The sequence below is a fragment of the Pogoniulus pusillus genome, chromosome 12 (assembly GCF_015220805.1).
Source record: "Pogoniulus pusillus isolate bPogPus1 chromosome 12, bPogPus1.pri, whole genome shotgun sequence".
Classification (NCBI taxonomy): domain Eukaryota; kingdom Metazoa; phylum Chordata; class Aves; order Piciformes; family Lybiidae; genus Pogoniulus; species Pogoniulus pusillus.
In genome coordinates, this window is record NC_087275.1 from 27,229,277 (window position 1) to 27,246,859 (window position 17,583).

Here is a 17,583-nt window from a genome sequence, read left to right on the forward strand (position 1 = left end):
ACAAAACATAACAGGAGCTGAGTGTGAATAAAATTATAATAGAGGCGACAGTTCCACTTCTATCTTCATCCTTTAGTCTCAGTGGCTAAAATCTAAGTTCTGTGTCTCTAAAACAAGGGAATTGCAGCAACAAAACAGTATTTTGCAAGGCACAGAAAATCTCTATGGAAAACCATCAGTACTTCAGTACTGCTTTATAAACCTAACACAGGGATGAGTGTTTTCATTTCGGCATTTAATGATGAAGTTTATTCTAAGGTCATTTTTGGTTTGCCTGAAAGATTTATTGTACTCGTACATGGATTGTAATAACATCTCAAGTAATCCCCTTCCTCTGTTTTGACCAGATTGCAATGTTCAAACTTACTGTACAGAACAGAAATCAGAGGAAGGCCATTAATTTTTAAATGTATTTTTTCTTGGGTTCCATCTTTGTTATTGCAAAGGCCCACCACAGAATCACTACCTGTATCTAAATATAGTTATGTATAGATCTATATGTGTGCACAAAAGTACAGATAGAATGCAGATTATTAGTTCTTGCTTTGATTATTGCAGTGTCATTTGATCTTACCAGTGACTTTATTGTTTCTACTGATACCAGTTACATTTCCAAACCTGTCATTCATGTAACAAAACTGTGTTTTCTGAAAACTGTCCTTCCACTAGAGTCAAGCTGTGTGGTTTTTCTGTGAGATAATCAGTCTGTGCCTTCTGCCTCAAAAAGTGGTCACAGATGAAATACATGTAAGAGTTCCCCTTGTCTGAACAAGAAATAGCTCCAGCTTGATGCTTAACTTTATGCTTAAGCACTGCTCTCAGTCAGAAATTGATTAAATATATTTAAATTGCATTATGTCTGTATGACATGGAAGGAAGGAGAGCCAAGTAGGACTGACACTGATTTGAGGAAACAGGTGTTGAAAACTCATCTCAGATAAGTTGAAATTCAATTCAAAATGTATTTTTCATTTCTCACAGATTTCAAGGTCAGAAAGAGTGCATATGATCATATACCCCTAATGCAATTTACAGAGGGATTCCTCTGTCTGCTCTTTAAAATTGTATCTATCTGTTAAAACAAAAGTTGTATGGTCTTGATTTACACAATTCAACTAGTTTAAAATCTCTTCTATTCCCTGGTCATACACTTTGATTTTTAAGTGGACTCACTACTAAGAATTTGCATCTTATGTGTTTGAAGTTTGCAACAAATCTCCATCCATAAAATGACAAAAGTTTAAAATGAGGCAAAATTACATAACACAGGTCTCTGTCTGCCAGCTTTGGCATCCCTGCTTATCTCTGCTGGCAATACAACAGTGCCATTTTCTGTGCTCCTTTTGCCTTTGAATAGAAGGTCTTCCAGGCTGCTCTGAAGAAATTTAAAGTCCAGTACCCATCTTCACAGTAAGCTCTCCTTCACCTGCCTCCCATGAATACACGTTTTAGTTTGGAAGGTGTTCTCTGTCAGATATTCACTGGAAATACAGAATTCCTTGGAAATTCAGTGGAGGAAGAGTCACTGCCTTTTTCTTTTGCTTTGTACATTTACAAAGTGGATAAGGCATCCATCCAGGCAATGTGTCATCAGCTTTCAGTGTCTTCCTTCTCTCTCACTTTTCAGACATGTCCCTTACATTAGGCTGGTCAGTGTTAGTCCTGATCCCCCTCTGTTGAATTGACACCATTGCTCAGAAAGAATTGACGAGTCCCAGGATAAGAAAGAGAAAGCAAGGACCTGGCCCTTGTCACCAGGACACCTGTACTTGTGTATCTTTGCTAGTTACGCAGGGGCTAGGCATCTTTCCACACAGCCCATGTGTGGCTGAATTTCCTCCTAAGGCATCCATTCTCCACCCACTTTTCACAGTGCCAAATAACTGGAGGGCCTAACTCAGCTACAGCTCCTACTTTAGTTCCATGTGGTGATGCTCAAGTGTGCAGCACTTACATCTGTTTCTCAGCCTACCTCATAGCTTCTTTCATCACAAAGAGCAAGTTACAGTTTTTGAGTGTTAAATATGGTATTTTCAAAAGACTGGTGTCTCTGTGACACTACAGAAACAGGGTGGTATTAATAATTTACTGGCTTTTGCTGGCAATTGAGGACTTGACATTGCTCCCTTTTAAATTAGCTATAAAGATAAGTCTTTGCAGTACAAACTTTTAGTAGACCATTTTTGCAGTGCGTCACTCTTTTGTCTTCATAACTTCTGCAGTCTTTCAAATGAAATCTTTATCTGGGACTTGTAAAATCCATATTATCTGAAATTCTTCCCTTCACTGTTAATGAAATATAAACAACATCAGAATTTTTGAAGTTGCAGTCTTTACCTGCAGTGTTAGTTGCATCAGAAATGGTGTTGCATCAGGAGCAGGGAGGTCATTCTGCCCCTGTACTCTGCACTGGTTAGACCACACCTTGAGTACTGTGCTCAGTTCTGGGCCCCCCAGTTTAGGAGGGACATTGAGATGCTTGAGCGTGTCCAGAGAAGGGTGATGAGGCTGGGGAGAGGCCTTGAGCACAGCCCTACGAGGAGAGGCTGAGGGAGCTGGGATTGGTTAGCCTGGAGAAGAGGAGGCTCAGGGGTGACCTTATTGCTGTCTACAACTACCTGAGGGGTGGTTGTGGCCAGGAGGAGGTTGCTCTCTTCTCTCAGGTGGCCAGCACCAGAACAAGAGGACACAGCCTCAAGCTACACCATGGGAAATTTAGGCTGGAGGTGAGGAGAAAGTTCTTCACTGAGAGAGTCATTGGACACTGGAATGGGCTGCCCGGGGAGGTGGTGGAGTCGCCGTCCCTGGAGCTGTTCAAGGCAGGATTGGGTGTGGCACTTAGTGCCATGTCTAGCCTTGAGCTCTGTGGTAAAGGGTTGGACTTGATGATCTGTGAGGTCTCTTCCAACCTTGGTGATACTGTGATAGTGTTGGCCTTAATTAAGCACATGGCCATGGAAACGGGGGAAATAAAAACTGAGAATCAATCAATCACACAAAATGAAACAAAGTAACAAAAATGAAAACAAGTAGGAAAGGCAGAAGTATAGCTCTAGAAGTAAAACCTTTCTGCATATGTCATAACATTTAGGAACCAAAACTAGGCTCATTACTTTGTGTGGGGTTTTTTTATCTTTCACAATGATGATGAGTTATGAATAAATATAAGCACCCAAGTTACTAGATTTGCCCTAAAGGTATTCCAGATCTATTTCCACATTTTTCATCAGACATGGTAAATAAAAAAAAACACTACAGAGGCAGAGCTAAATAATATTAAGTTCACTGCAAGAAACAATTGATGTAACAGCTTTTTGTTTTCTTTTTCAAAAGCAAACCCTAACTAGATTAAATCCTCTTCATTTTGTCTTATTCTTGAGAAAAATATATCTGGTGTCCTGTGAGACGAAAGAAAATCTTGTTTGGCAAATGACACTCTGCCAATCTGTTCTATTCTCCTTAATTGTTATTCACTTGATACTCCTGGAGAAAACTTCCAGTAAAAGTAATCAAAGATTTCCAGAGGCTCCAGCAGAAACCGAGGAGGTAATTCTGTGATCTTTTTTTCAGAGCATAAAATTGATTCAGGCTAATTGTTTCTCTATAAAATTGGATAATTTGGAGAGCATCATTAGTCAAGCTGTTAGCTTTCTTTCTCTAAAAGAAAAAATGTTAATGTTATTCTTAAATTTTAAGAAAGGATACCTAAAAATACCTGGGGTTTGTTTTTCCCCTTACATATCATAGAATCAACCAGGTTGGAAGAGACCTCCAAGATCATCCAGTCCAACCTATCCCCCAGCCCTAGCCAGTCAACTAGACCATGGCACCAAATGCCTCATCCAGTCTTTTCTTGAACACCTCCAGGAATGGTGACTCCACCACCTCCCTGGGCAGCCCATTCCAATGGCAAATCACTCTCTCTGTGTGAAGAACTTCCCTCTAACATCCAGACTATACTTCCCCTGGCACAACTTGAGACTGTGTCCCCTTTTTCTGTTGCTGATGGCCTGGGAGAAGAGGCCAACCCCCACCTGGCTACAGCCTCCCTTCAGGTAGTTGTAGACAGCAATGAGGTCACCCCTGAGTCTCCTCTTCTCTAGGCTAAGCACCCCCAGCTCCCTCAGCCTCTCCTCATAGGGTTTGTGTTCCAGGCCCCTCACCAGCCTTGTTGCCCTTCTCTGGACACTATACCATCATGTCTACTCAATACCATTTTATGCAATGTAAAACTGTCTTCTGTTTAATAATGTGACAAGGTAAAGAACCTGTAACTTTGGGTTTGTGTAGTGCAGTAACGAAGTATATTTTTTCACTGAGTCAGCCTCAGATAAAAGGAGTTCACTACCACCACGAGTTGGAAAAGAACAGTGAAGGAAGAATGAAGTAGCAGCTTTCAGAAACAGAACAGCTGTTTGCTAGGCAATACACATTTGTAAATGCATTGGGAAAAATTCTTAATCTGAAACCCATTAGTTCTCTAGGAGAAATCAAACATTGACTTTTGCAAATTCACATTCCACAGCTATGTGCTGAGAGACTGCTTCTGCTGACTAACAGAGAAACTGGGGAAGCTCTATAGCTCCTAACACCATTTTCCATCCATTAAGCTATTTAGTGTGATTGTTTGAAAAAGCATACGATACCTTGGATTAGTTTTGCTCAGTTTTTTAGATGCTCATAGTTTATTCCAAACAAAAGTAGTGTCAAACAGCCACATTGTATGGAGGCAAAAGACTATAACTTCAGTTTGTGCATACTCAGGTGCATTCTCATGGAGCTGTAATCCTGTTTCAGAGTTGAGTTCTTACATGAGATTTATCTCTGTTCTTCTAGTGGAATGGATCTTATTATAGCTAAACATCTGAATCTTTAAATGTTGTTCCACTTGTTACAGACACATTATTTCCCTGACTATAATAGAGTGAATTTCTTTTATTTGAGAATGATGCAGCCACAAAATCTTTTAGGCTATGATCTTTTCCTGGCCTCCTCTATGTCTTCTCATCCTCTCTACTCAGTGGACTCCAATGCAGTTCATCAAGGTATCTCAGAATGAGTAAGCTCCTGCTGTCTTGACTCTCTTCCTGGATGTGCACCCTATGCATAGATATAGTGTCCCTCTGTTCATTATTTGCTTTCTCATATATAAGGTCTGAGAGAGTTTTCAGTGTTCATCAATTTTGAACATATCACTATGCATTAGGGTAGAAATTGCACTACAAAAAACAAAGTTTATTTGAGCTCCTAGACATTGAAATAAACTTCCCAGAGAGGTGGTGGTGGATTCTCCTACAACAAACAGTTTCAAGGCCTGGCTTGACAGGATGCTGAGCTGTCTCATTTAAACTATCTTCTTACCCTAAAAGATTGAACTAGCTGATCTTTGAGGTCACTCCCAGTTCTATGAATTTGTGAATTCTGTGAAAAATCTGAGGATCTTATTTAGCACACAACAGCTAAGCTTCCCAAATAACTTAGAATTCCTGAAGACTTTGGGGTTTTGTTTACCAGTTATCCAGGAAACATTGGTTATTCCACCACTTCCATCTATCTGCCAGCCACCAGCCTGCCTCACTCCATCTATTGTAGTGTAAGGTGCCACTGTTAAGGACAGTGGTAATTTTGAGAGATCCTAGGTCTCTGTCTCTATGGTTTTGTTAAGGGAGACTTAGGATCCTTCAAACTACCACAAGAAGATGAATTCAGGTTTCAAATACTTATTTTTGCTATGGCATTCTGGCAACTTCTTATGATATTGCAGGTTCCTTGGACTTGTGGACATCTTACATCCTTTCTGTATCTTAAACACATCTTTTTTTAGGATGCCAGCATAAAAGGGAGATATTAAATTGCAGATTAGCTTAGCAAAAACATGCCATTGTAAATGCCACTAAGCATACAGACAAAGTTTAAAGATTGTGGATTTTTTTTTGCCTTTTCCTTGTATTTTACTTGTCTTTTGAAAAGATTCAGAAAGACTGTGCTTAGCAAGGCATGGATTTTCTTACCAAGTTCCTTTGGTTACTTCCTTTATCATGATTTCATATAAACTGATCTTCTGACAGAGTTTTTTCTTTTCCTTTTCTATCATAGACATCAAATAATGGATTCTGTGATGCTTTAAATGAGTGTGAGATGTTTATGGTATTATTAATTCGTGTCACGTATCTGAATTTGGTCTCATTTAGCTTCACATCTGGGTAGCTGCCTCTAATATGTATTAACTTGAGATCCCTCAACAAGTGACCTAGTGCATTGCATTCTTATGTCTACGCAGACTACTCTTCTACTTTGAAAATCTTGTTAGCTACAGACTGAAGTTTTATGTGCTTCTGTCTTTTTGTGTGTAGGGCTAGGTTACATGCTGCCTTGCTGGACCTGCTTCAAATCATATTTCATTTGTCTTGCAACCTATGTGTATTCTGCCTTTTTTCAAGTGCCACCCAGTTTAGTGGTGTCTTTTATCACTCTCATACATCTCAGCAGGCCTTGGCTGAGTTTTAGACTCTCAGGGAGTCTCATTATTTTACTTTACATGTGACCTGGACCCATGCAGTATGTACTTTTTCTAGCTGGCTGCCCCATTTCTGGATAAGTAGAGGTGTATCTGTATCTTGCAGTTCTGGAGCTCTGGAGTTCTGATTTCCCTGTGAAAGCAGATTTTTAGGCTTGGTTTGGTTCATTTTGTTGGTTAGTTTGGTTTGGGTATTTTGTGGCTGTTTTTTTTTGGTGCAATATATCTGGTGTTTTCTTGCTTGGTTGGTTTTGGTTATTGGAGGAGAGCGTGGGGAGGGATGTTGACTGTAGTTTATTTTGGTTTGTTTTGTTTCTTTTCTGCAGTTCAGCCACTTATCCTTAGAGACTTGCTCCCAAAGTCTTTTTCTTTTTCCTCAAATAAAAATGAGGAAAAAAATTTCCCCTCTGAGAGTGACAGAACACTGGAACAGGCTACCCAGGGGGATTATGGAGTCTCCTTTAGAGGCTTTCAAAACCTGCCTAGATGGATTCCTGTGTGATGTGGTATAGGTGATCCTGCACTGGAAGGGGAGTTGGACTGGATAATCTTTTGAGGTCACTTCCAGCCCCTGACATTCTGTAATGGGAAGAAGGTGGGGAAGAAAGTGGGTGAGAGCTCTCCCAGTTTCACCCATCACCATCAGTTTATGTTGTTGGTCAAAGCATGGAGATTCAAATTAAGAACTCCTTATTCTGCTTAGTTTGATCAGCTTATATCAACAGCATGTTGCACTTTTTGTGGTCATCACTTCCTAGTGTGAAGCAGAATTTGTAAGTTGTAAAGGAACAGTCCTCAGACATTTACAATGCCAGCAAAATAATTTATTGAGTGACTGTCACAAGAAGCATGTAGAAAGTTCTGTGATGTTTTTTCATGCATCTAGTGAGACACTTGATAAGCTGTCACTGGTGGCTTTCCCGTAGCATCACTGATGGAGTTGATATATTCACTAAGACAGTGGTGAGAGTTACTTAGGCAGTCCTTGAGTGGGTCCTAAGTAGGCATAAAATATGTGCTTATAAAAATTTAAGCTGCATAAATCACTCAGGTGAAATCAAATCATAGTGTCTAGTCTGTTAGTGTTTTGATTTCACTGACAGGTACCAATCAGCTTGCAACACTGCTAAATAGTAACTGCAGAGCTTCTAGTTTGCTTAAAATTATATGTGCTTTGGATGGAAAACAGAAAGTGGCTAATAGCAAACCCAGAATCTGATTTAAGAAGAAAACACTGCATTACGTTGCTTTCATTAGTTCATAATGTTATGTTTAAATGTAGGCAGTATGTAGATGATTGTTTTCTCTCAATTTCCCTTGCTGCTTAGTGACAAGAAAACCAATTCAAATTGTGTTTGGGAGGAATAACTTAACAAAGCCAATTTTATTATGCAGATGAATTGTAGGTGTTACATATCTGCAGTTTCTGAAATTGTTAGCAAGCTTTTTTCCAAAGCTTTCTCTCTTTCTAGGTGTATATGTAACACATTGTATTTAGAGAAGCAGCCAGCCTTAAGAAACTCTGGCTTTTCAAATGTAAGTTGTCATAGCTATACATTTTGCTGAGGAAATGCATCAGTTTTTTGTTTAAAGTTATGGTTTAAAGTCTAGAGTTCTTCAAGAGCTGGACAAATCATCTAATCCGCTAAATCATGGCTCTGTGTGCCAGATCCAGTCTCTTTTTAAACACTTCCAAGGACAGTGACTCCACCACCTCCCTGGGCAGCCTATTACAATGCCAGTCACTCTTTCTATGAAGAACTGGGGCTCTTCAGCCTGGAGGAGAAAAGGAGACCTTCCAGTAGCCTTCCAGTATCTGAAGAGGACCTACACAGGAGGAGTGGGGATGGACTGTTTGCAAGGTCTTATAATGGCAGGATGAGGAGGAATGGGTTTAAACTGGCAGAGGGGAGATTTAATCTAGATATTAGGAAGAAGTTCTTTACAGTGAGGGTGGTGAAACACTGGAACAGGTTGCCCAGGGAGGTTGTGGATGCTCCCTCCCTGGGAGGTAGGTGTTCAGGGCCAGGTTGGATGAGTCCTTGGGTGACCTGTTCTAGTGGAAGGCGTCCCTGCCTATGACAAGGGTTGGAACTAGATGATCTTTGAGGTCCCTTCTAACTTAAACCATTCTATGATTCTATGAACTTCTTCCTAACATCCAGCCTAAAGCTGACCTGATGCAGCTTGAGACTGTGTCCCCTTGTTCTATTGCTGGTTGCCTGGGAGAAGAGACCAACCCCCACCTAGCTACAATCTCCTTTCAGGTAGTTGTAGACAGCAATGAGGTCTCCCCCAAGCCTCCTCTTCTCCAGGCTGAACAACTCCAGCTCCTTCAGCTGCTCCTCGTGGGGCTGTGCTCAAGACCTCTCACCAGCTTTTTTGCCCTTCTCTGGACACACCCAAGCATTTCCTTGTGTGCTCTTCCTTAATCCTTTAAGATAAACTAATTCTTGCATAGATATTATATGCCTTCCATTCCCTGATTTCTCTTTTACATTACATCTAAAGATATTTTATTTTACTTATTATTACTTCCTAAAGACCTTGACTCAGTATTTTGAAGCCCATCATTTTCCCTGTGAGAAACTAAATACATTTGCCTCATTCTAGTCAAGTTGCCTGGGCTTTATATATCTGCTTGACTAACATATAAATTATTGTAAGTGTTAATTACTTTTTTTTATTGTGAGTGTTAATTACTTTTCTGCCTGGTAAGGTATCAGGACAGAAAAAAACCCCAGTGTTAAAGGACTTACATTGGCTGTAAACCAAAATATAGTAATTAAATAGTCTTAAAATATTAAGAAAAAACATTATTAATTAGACTTCAGGAGTTACTAGGAAAATCCCACCTGATCTGGTAAGAAGGTAAAACCCTATTCTAATGTTTTTTTTAATAGAACAGTAGCCTGCTATAGGGGTTGGTCTCTTCTCCCAGACAACCAGCAACAGAACAAGGGGACACAGTCTCAAGTTGAGCCACAGGAATTATAGGCTGGATATTAGGAGGAAGTTCTTCACAGAGAGAGTGATTTGCCATTGGAATGGGCTGCCCAAGGAGGTGGTGGAGTCACCATCGCTGGAGGTGTTCAAGAAAAGACTGGATGAGGCACTTAGTGCCATGGTCTAGTTGACTGGATAGGGCTGGGTGCTAGGTTGGACTGGATGAGCTTGGAGGTCTCTTCCAACCTGGTTGATTTTATGATTCTATAGAGGAAAATATCTTACCCTTGCATATTCTGATGGGTTTAGAAATGAAGAATGGTTGTAATTTTCTATGTAGTTCTAATAATTTTATATCTTGTTCTATCTACATGATTATTTCTTTTATGTATTTGTGTGCAACTAGGCAATACTACAGGATCTGGAGCAAAGACGTCCTCAGCTGGATGAACTAATAACTGCAGCACAAAATCTGAAGAACAAGACGAGCAACCAAGAGGCCAGAACAATCGTTACTGACCGCAGTAAGTGGTGTTTCTGCTATCATATAATGTTTCATCAAATATGGAAAATGTTGTAGTATCTGATAGGCATAGCAATTTTCAGACACTTTTTGCCTTTGCCATGAGGAGGAGAGTTCCATCAGGACACAGCATTTCCAAATTGCATATAGAGAAATCATAGACTTCAATTTTTTTTTCCCTTAACTTCATTGTATTTGTTTTCATAGCGGAAGCACGTGGTAGAAAACATAGATTGTGGGCTTTATAGATAAAGGAATATGTTTATTCCTAAATCATAGAATCAACCAGGTTGGAAGAGACCTCCAAGATTATCCAGTCCAACCTATCACCCAGCCTTATACAATCAACTAGACCATGACACTAAGTGCCTCATCCACTCTTCTTGAACATCTCCATGGAGGGCGACTCTACCACCCTGGGCTAGCTCTAAGGTGGAAAAATTAAATTAGATAAAGTTTTAGAAGAATTCTATAAAAGACATAGTCTTGTTCCCCTTGGATATGTGAATGTTGTTATATCCTTCATCAGTGAATAAAACACATTCTCAAAGTCACGATGTAAAAGCACGATAGACACATGTTTTCAGTTAGTGAGTACTCACAACTCAAAGACATGTTTAAAAACATGCATTTGTAATGGTCCTTGAGGTCCACCCAGTTCACTTCAGGTGAGGCTCTACAGGGCTCTGGGCAATCTGATCTAGTTGAGGATGCCCCTGCTTACTGCAGAGAGGGATTGGACTAGATGACCTTTGGAAGTCCCTTCCAACCCAGACCATTCTACGATTCTGTGAATACAAACTGTTCTGCACACCTTGACATCAAGATCAGAGATCAGAATCTGATGACTACGAAGGTGTATACCTAGGCTAAACTTCTCTATCCTCATAATTTATATACATACATTTATATATACATTACCTTTTTTTAATTCCATCAGGTAAGTACTTTCCATAACAAGTTAAAATCACATTGCATGTTTTAGAGTGCATTGTTAGTAGCAACAGTAGACTATATCCTTTGGGAAATGATGTTAACTGCTCTTCTCTCCTTGGACTTGAAACATAGTACTGAGAGAGAAGCTGTATTTGTTTCATTTGAAGTTTGGGAAGAAATGGATATTGCACAAGAAGCTGTTCCTGTTTGGCATGCAAATTGATTTAAATATTGTAATTTAGCTGAATCCAGATGCTGTGCATACACACACCTTGACTTCACAGCAGTTATTCAAAGCCAACATATGTAGGACTCCCATCAGCATTTTCTGGCACGTTTTAATTTTTAATTCTGGGACATGTCTTTTGGAAGACAAGAATTGTAGAATTTACATGAAAAGAAACATAACTTCTGTACACCCTCATGTGAAGTGTATGCATGACTAAATCTTATTCTATTGGAAAACTGCACTTCACTTTAAGTAAAATTGCCTTCTGAGATAGATTTAGTGCTGCCTTCTCATACAGTAAAAATAATAAAGCTGTTGGATTGTAAATCATGAATGAGTTCATGGTAATTCAGCTATACTACAGGTTTCCATTGGTGGCAAGCAGTGTGGTGGATATATTAAACATGATGTTATCTTAGTTTTATCTATTAGAATTGCCCAAATTAGTTCATTTTTCAACTCAACGTACACAACGTTACTTATAACTGCAATTCATCATTTTCTATGCTGAAACTGTTAATATCCTTCACTGCTAAAATCCAGCTTATGGTGCAGTAGATACTGATCATGTCCTTTTATGGTCTTTCAAGTACTTCTTTATGTATAGCATCTTGTAACATCATCCTGTTGTTGCAAGTTAGGTAATTTTAAAGAAAAAAAAATCTCTTGTCAGAAATATACAAGGTCTACATTTCTGCAGTGGTGGCAGGTGAAGTATGATCAGGGTCATTCCTGATCTAGTCTTCTGAGGCAGCAAGGTAGATTCATAAAGGCTTTTTCATGCTTAGTAAGTTTATAGTTGTACAATTGTAGGCAATACTAAACACTATTCAGAGCTCTTTTGTGTTTTAAAGACATTGTGGTGTCATTGTGGCACAGACACCATCTCCCATGACATTTTAGTGAGCAAGCTGAGAAAGTGTGGGATGGAAGAGCAGACAGTGAGGTAGGTTAGGAACTGGTTTTAAGAGACCAGAGAGTGGTGATCAATGGTGCCAGGTCCAGCTGGAGAGCTATGACTAGTGGTGTCCCCCAGGGATCAGTGCTGAGGGCAGTCCTATTCAACATCTTCATCAATTACATTGTTGAGGGCACAGAGTGTCTGCTCAGCAAGTTTGCTGACGACACCAAGCTGGAAGGCTTTGCTGATCCTGCTAAGGCTGTGCGGCCATCCAGCGAGACCTGGACAGACTGGAGAGCTGGGCACAGAGGAACCAGATGAAGTTCAAAAAGGACAAGTGCAGAGTCCTGCATCTGGGGAGGAATAATAAACTCCACTAGTCCAGGCTGGGAGGTGATCTGCTGGAAAGCAGTCCTGTGGAGAGGGACCTGGGGGTCCTGGTGGATAACAAGTTCCCCATGGCACAGCAATGTGCCCTTGTGGCCAAGAAGGCCAATGGGATCCTGGGGTGTATTAGGAAGAATGTGTGCAGCAGATCAAGGGAGGTTCTCCTCCCCCTCTACTCTGCCCTGGTGAGACCTCATATTGAATTCTGTGTTCAGTTTTGGACTCCCCAGTTTAAGAAGGGCAGGGATCTGCTGGAGAGGGTCCAGCGGAGGGCTACAAGGATGATTAGAGAACTGGAGGGCATGGCTGATGAGGAGAGGCTGAGGGACCTGGGGCTGTTTAGTCTGCAGAAAAGAAGACTTAGAGGGGATTTGATAAATGTTTATAAGTATCCGAAGGCTGCCAGGAGTGGGGGGACAGGCTCTGCTCACTTGCTCCCTGGGATAGGACAAGGAGCAATGGGTGTAAGTTGCAGCACAAGAGGTTCCACCTCAACACAAGGGGGAACTTCTTTACTGTAAGAGTCACACAGCACTGGAACAGGCTGCCCAGAGAGGTTATGGAGTCTCCTCTGGAGACTTTCAAGGTCTATCTGGACATGTTCCTCTGTGATCTGTGTTAGATAGTATTGTCCTGCTCCTGCAGGGGAGTTGATCTCCTTGGGTCCCTTCTAACCCCTAACATCCTGTGATCCTGCATTTAGAGGGGAAGGAAAAAAATGCTAGTTTTTTCCAGATGTATGCTAAATGTATGCTAAAATGCTTCTTTTTTAGATTTTGAATTGCATTATCTCCACACACACACACTCATGGGAAGAAGATGGAGGTTGCTGTCTTGGGTTTGAATTAGGCCTAATAAATACCTATCAATACCTACACAGACAGCCTCCACTTGTCCTTATTACAGCCAGTTCACTCCTCCCACCCCTTCACAGTGCTATCCTGTGCTGATTAGGAAGACTCTCCTTACACCCAGCACATGCTAGCCATGTGCCCTCTAATACAGCTCCTCTGAAGCCTGTACAGTGCAGCCTACTGTACCCAGGGTGCTGTCCCCAGGTCCATTTCCCATGAATCTTGCTCACAGCCAGAAGTGAACCCTGAACCAGAGAACCTGCTCCACTTGCTAAGGTCTGTGCATTCCTCAGCCCTAGAGGGTATCCATTCTGTTACGTTTGCACCCTGCACATGAGTCCTGCTCCAAGTCCTCGCCGACAACCTCAGCCACTAATTTTTTACCATTTCCTGTGGATTTTTTTCCCCTTCCTGTTTGTGAATACAAATAGGCTGCCATGGTTACGTCTAAGCAGTTATTAGTACTCATTGAAGTAAATCCAGTTTCATTTGAGCATCAGTATTGTGCCACTTCTGCTCCTTTGTCCCAGCTGTGTACCACTCTCATATGCAGCCTTCTGTTAGGTGCCAGTCTGTTGGATCCTGTGACGAAGGAAAGAGAGTTCAGGGCTGCACTGTGCTTGATCTGTCACGTAGGAGATGATAGACTCAATCATATCTAATGCACTGTCTCATCCCAGATTGAAGCATGAGAATTCACACTTTGAAAACTATAAAGCTGAGAAAATGAGCTTATTTGTATGAAGATGTTGTTAATTTCCTTTTGGAATTAAGGTGCTAGTGAGAAAAAACAACCAGCCAATCAAACAACAGCAACAAAACCAAACCACCAACAAATAATCAAAATAAAAACAAACCTCCACAATTATCTGCCAGATATCACATAAATATTAAATGAGACTCATAGCTGCTTTACAAGGTGGTGGCATTCTTGGTCACAGAGTGGGTCAAACTGTCATTAACTGGAGTTAAAGCCCTGAGGGTTCTGACTCTTGTGCTAGCATTAATGATTCTTGAGTCATTCTGCTAACAGAAATATGTGTATTATGTTCCTGAAAGTCTAGCTTTAAAATATATTCAGAAGCTGTTATCAAAGTATGAAAAAGACAAACATTTTATATAATATCAAGCAAATCAAAAGACATTAACCTCTATGAAAAATAGCAAAAATGGCAATGATCAGATTGTTTTTCAACAGAATTGTCACTGCAGTGCCTAGCTTTAATCATTCTTTAGGAAAGAAAAGCAGAAATTAAAGATTAACTTACACAATTCAATAATTTCCTTTTAACCTTTCCCCCCCTAGATTTACTTCATTATTTGTATGAAATTGCAGGAGCAGAACTATATAAAAAAATAACTCCACTTTATAAAATAGAGCTTGGGTTATGTTCACATAATACTATACTTAAATCTTTGTTTATTCTATGTAAAACATAGTTTGTTTACAACTTCTACATTAGAGAATACTTGTGGGTAGTAATTACATTTAGTCTCAAGGAAAGTTTGTGGGGAAGCAAGAAACCTCCTTGTTCCTTTAATGCCCTTGGTAAAACATTTTCTAAGGGAACCATATGCTGTACAATAATGTTTTTCCCTACAAAATGCACCACAGCTCCAAAACACTTTTGCTTTACTGCTGATTAGAATGTTGTTTCTTTAAATTGAATGAGTTTATAAGCAACTTTGAATGTAATAATGTAATCAAACTTTGAATATTTTTTCATCACTTTTTCTACATAGAATATACAAAGAAGGTAACACAGCAATATAGAGATATACTAAAAGATAATGAGAACAAATGTACAGTCTCAGAATTAGAAATACTGAAGTAATTACAAAGACTGTGTTGGATCTTGCTGAAACCTGGAAATGTTAGAAACTTTAAATAGCAGGCCTTCCTACTGCTGTGTTCACACACATGCAAAAAATAACAGTGAATAACCTTTCTGCATTTTCACTTTGCTAGTAATTTACATCCCAGTTTTGTAATGTGGTGTCTGGCTCTGCAAGTACTAGAGGAGGTATGAAAATGAATATTTATTGAACTCTCTAAAGGAATAATCTGTTACTGACCAAAGAATCTCCCTTTTGAGAGTCATAGAATCATAGAATCAACCAGGTTGGAAGAGACCTCCAAGATCATCCAGTCTGACCTATCCCCCAGCCCTATCCAGTCAACCAGACCATGGCACTAAGTGCCTCCCCCAGGCTTTTCTTGAACACCTCCAGGGATGGCGACTCCACCACCTCCCTGGGCAGCCCATTCCAATGCAAATCACTCTCTCTGTGAAGAACTTCCTCCTAACATCCAGCCTATACTTTCCCCAGCACAACTTGAGACCGTGTCCCCTTGTTCTGTTGCTATTATCTGGGTGAAGACCCCAACCCCCACCTGGCTACAACCTCCATTCAGGTAGTTGTAGACAGCAGTGAGGTCCCTCATGAGCCTCCTCTTCTCCAGGCTAAACAACCCCAGCTCCCTCAACCTCTCCTCATAGGGTTTGTGTTCCAGGCCCTTCACCAGCCTTGTTGTCCCTCTCTGGACATGCTCCAGCACCTCAACATCTCTTCTGAATTGAGGACAGAACTGGACACAGTACTCAAGGTGTGGTCTGACCAGTGCTGAGTACAGGGGCAGAATAACCTCCCTCGTCCTACTGGCCACACTGTTCTTGATGCAAGCCAGGATGCCATTGGCTCTCTTGGCCACCTGCAAGAAGCCAAAACCACACACATTTCTCTCCAATATTTGAATGGAATTCTATTGCATTCAATAAATTAATAACAGCAATAAATCCACGCAGTTCAATGAAGACTGTTTTGATCAACAACTACACATTTGGCAGCATTTTGAAAATTTATTTGGCAAGTTTTTTTAAACTAAGTCCACAAATGCATGACTAATTTATAGAGGATGTCTTCAAAAGATGTATTTGGTATTGTGGTTTGGTTTTTGTTTAGGGAGATTATTTTTAAAGCAAAAAAAAACCAAACTATGTTACAATTTGTTGTGAAGAGAGCTGCATTTGAACTAATCAGAGAAGAGCCCAAGTGTCTCTGTGGCATTCAATAAAAATGCCTTTATTGAATAGCTTGTTGTATTTGACAGTTTTATGGCAAAACCATCAACTTGTCATCATTTTAACACCAAAATTATGGGAATTCCACAGTGAATTACATCTGTGCTGTTGTTCTCAGCATCTTCATAAAATAGTCGTCTCCATTGTACTGACATCCATGTGGGTTGCTCTTGGAGCTACTGCAAACAGATAAAAGAGTTTACCACTTGAAAGAAACCCAAATTCATGCAATTTGAAATCTGTCATCCTGTGTTAAAACTCCTAGTTACCAAGACTGGAAATGAGAAGTGCAGGAGAAAACTGTATTTGCATACGGTTTGCCCAGTTATCTTCTTGACATTTTTAAGGTGAATTGTTGAATAAGCCCCAGTATTCTGCTCTCTGTACTCCATGTATTGCAAGCAGTTTTAGAAAGCATGGGAAGTAAGTTTCCTTCCTGTGTCAGAAAGATGCAAATGTTATTAGTCTTTTTAGGATATCAAGGAGTGACAGGACGAGGGGAAATGGAGCAAAGCTGGAGGTGGGGAGATTCAGACTGGACGTGAGGAGGAAGTTGTTCAGCATGAGAGTGGTGAGAGCCCGGAATGGGTTGCCCAGGGAGGTGGTTGAGGCCCCATCCCTGGTTGTGTTCAAGGCCAGGCTGGATGAGGCTGTGGCCAGCCTGATCTAGGGTAGGGTGTCCCTGCTCATGGCAGTGGGGTTGGAACTAGATGATCCTTGTGGTTCCTTCCAATCCTGACTGATTCTACAATTCTATGTACTGTGCTGGTTTGAGGCGAAGTGGAATGCCACATTGATCCTACACAGGTACATGCTATTCCACATGCTTGAAAATGACTGCTCCATGATGCTGCAGGCAAGTAAAACAGATTCTGCTAGCAGTAAGCTTTGCTGATTGTTGGTCTGGGAAAGAGGGAGAGAGAGAGAGTGGCTTTGAGTCCCTTCTGGGCAGTTTCTTTGTCTGGGAGGGAATTTGGATTTCTGTATTATTAATAAACTGTGTGTAACTGTAAGTACTTGTAAATATATTGTGTATATATGCTTGTAAATTTAACTTTGCTGTAAATATAACTATCTTACTTCCAAGCCATCTGAGCTGGTCTGGTAAAGTCTAATAGTGGGGTGGGGGGAAGTTGCTCAACTCATCACATGTACTTCTTTCGTGCCAGAATTTAGTTTTTCCTGTGAGAATTCTATGCCATGAAAA

General features: G+C 40.5%; 1 protein-coding gene across 22 annotated transcripts in view; it reads left to right on the top strand.

Annotated features, from left to right (window-relative positions):
- DMD (dystrophin) overlaps positions 1-17,583 on the top strand; it is a 1,274,903-nt gene that overhangs the window by 942,864 nt on the left and 314,456 nt on the right. For all 22 annotated transcript variants that reach the window (XM_064151948.1, XM_064151957.1, XM_064151959.1 and 19 more), the window contains one exon: positions 9,870-9,987. In XM_064151948.1, coding sequence (XP_064008018.1) covers positions 9,870-9,987 — 118 coding nt within the window. The remainder of the gene's footprint in view (positions 1-9,869; positions 9,988-17,583) is intronic.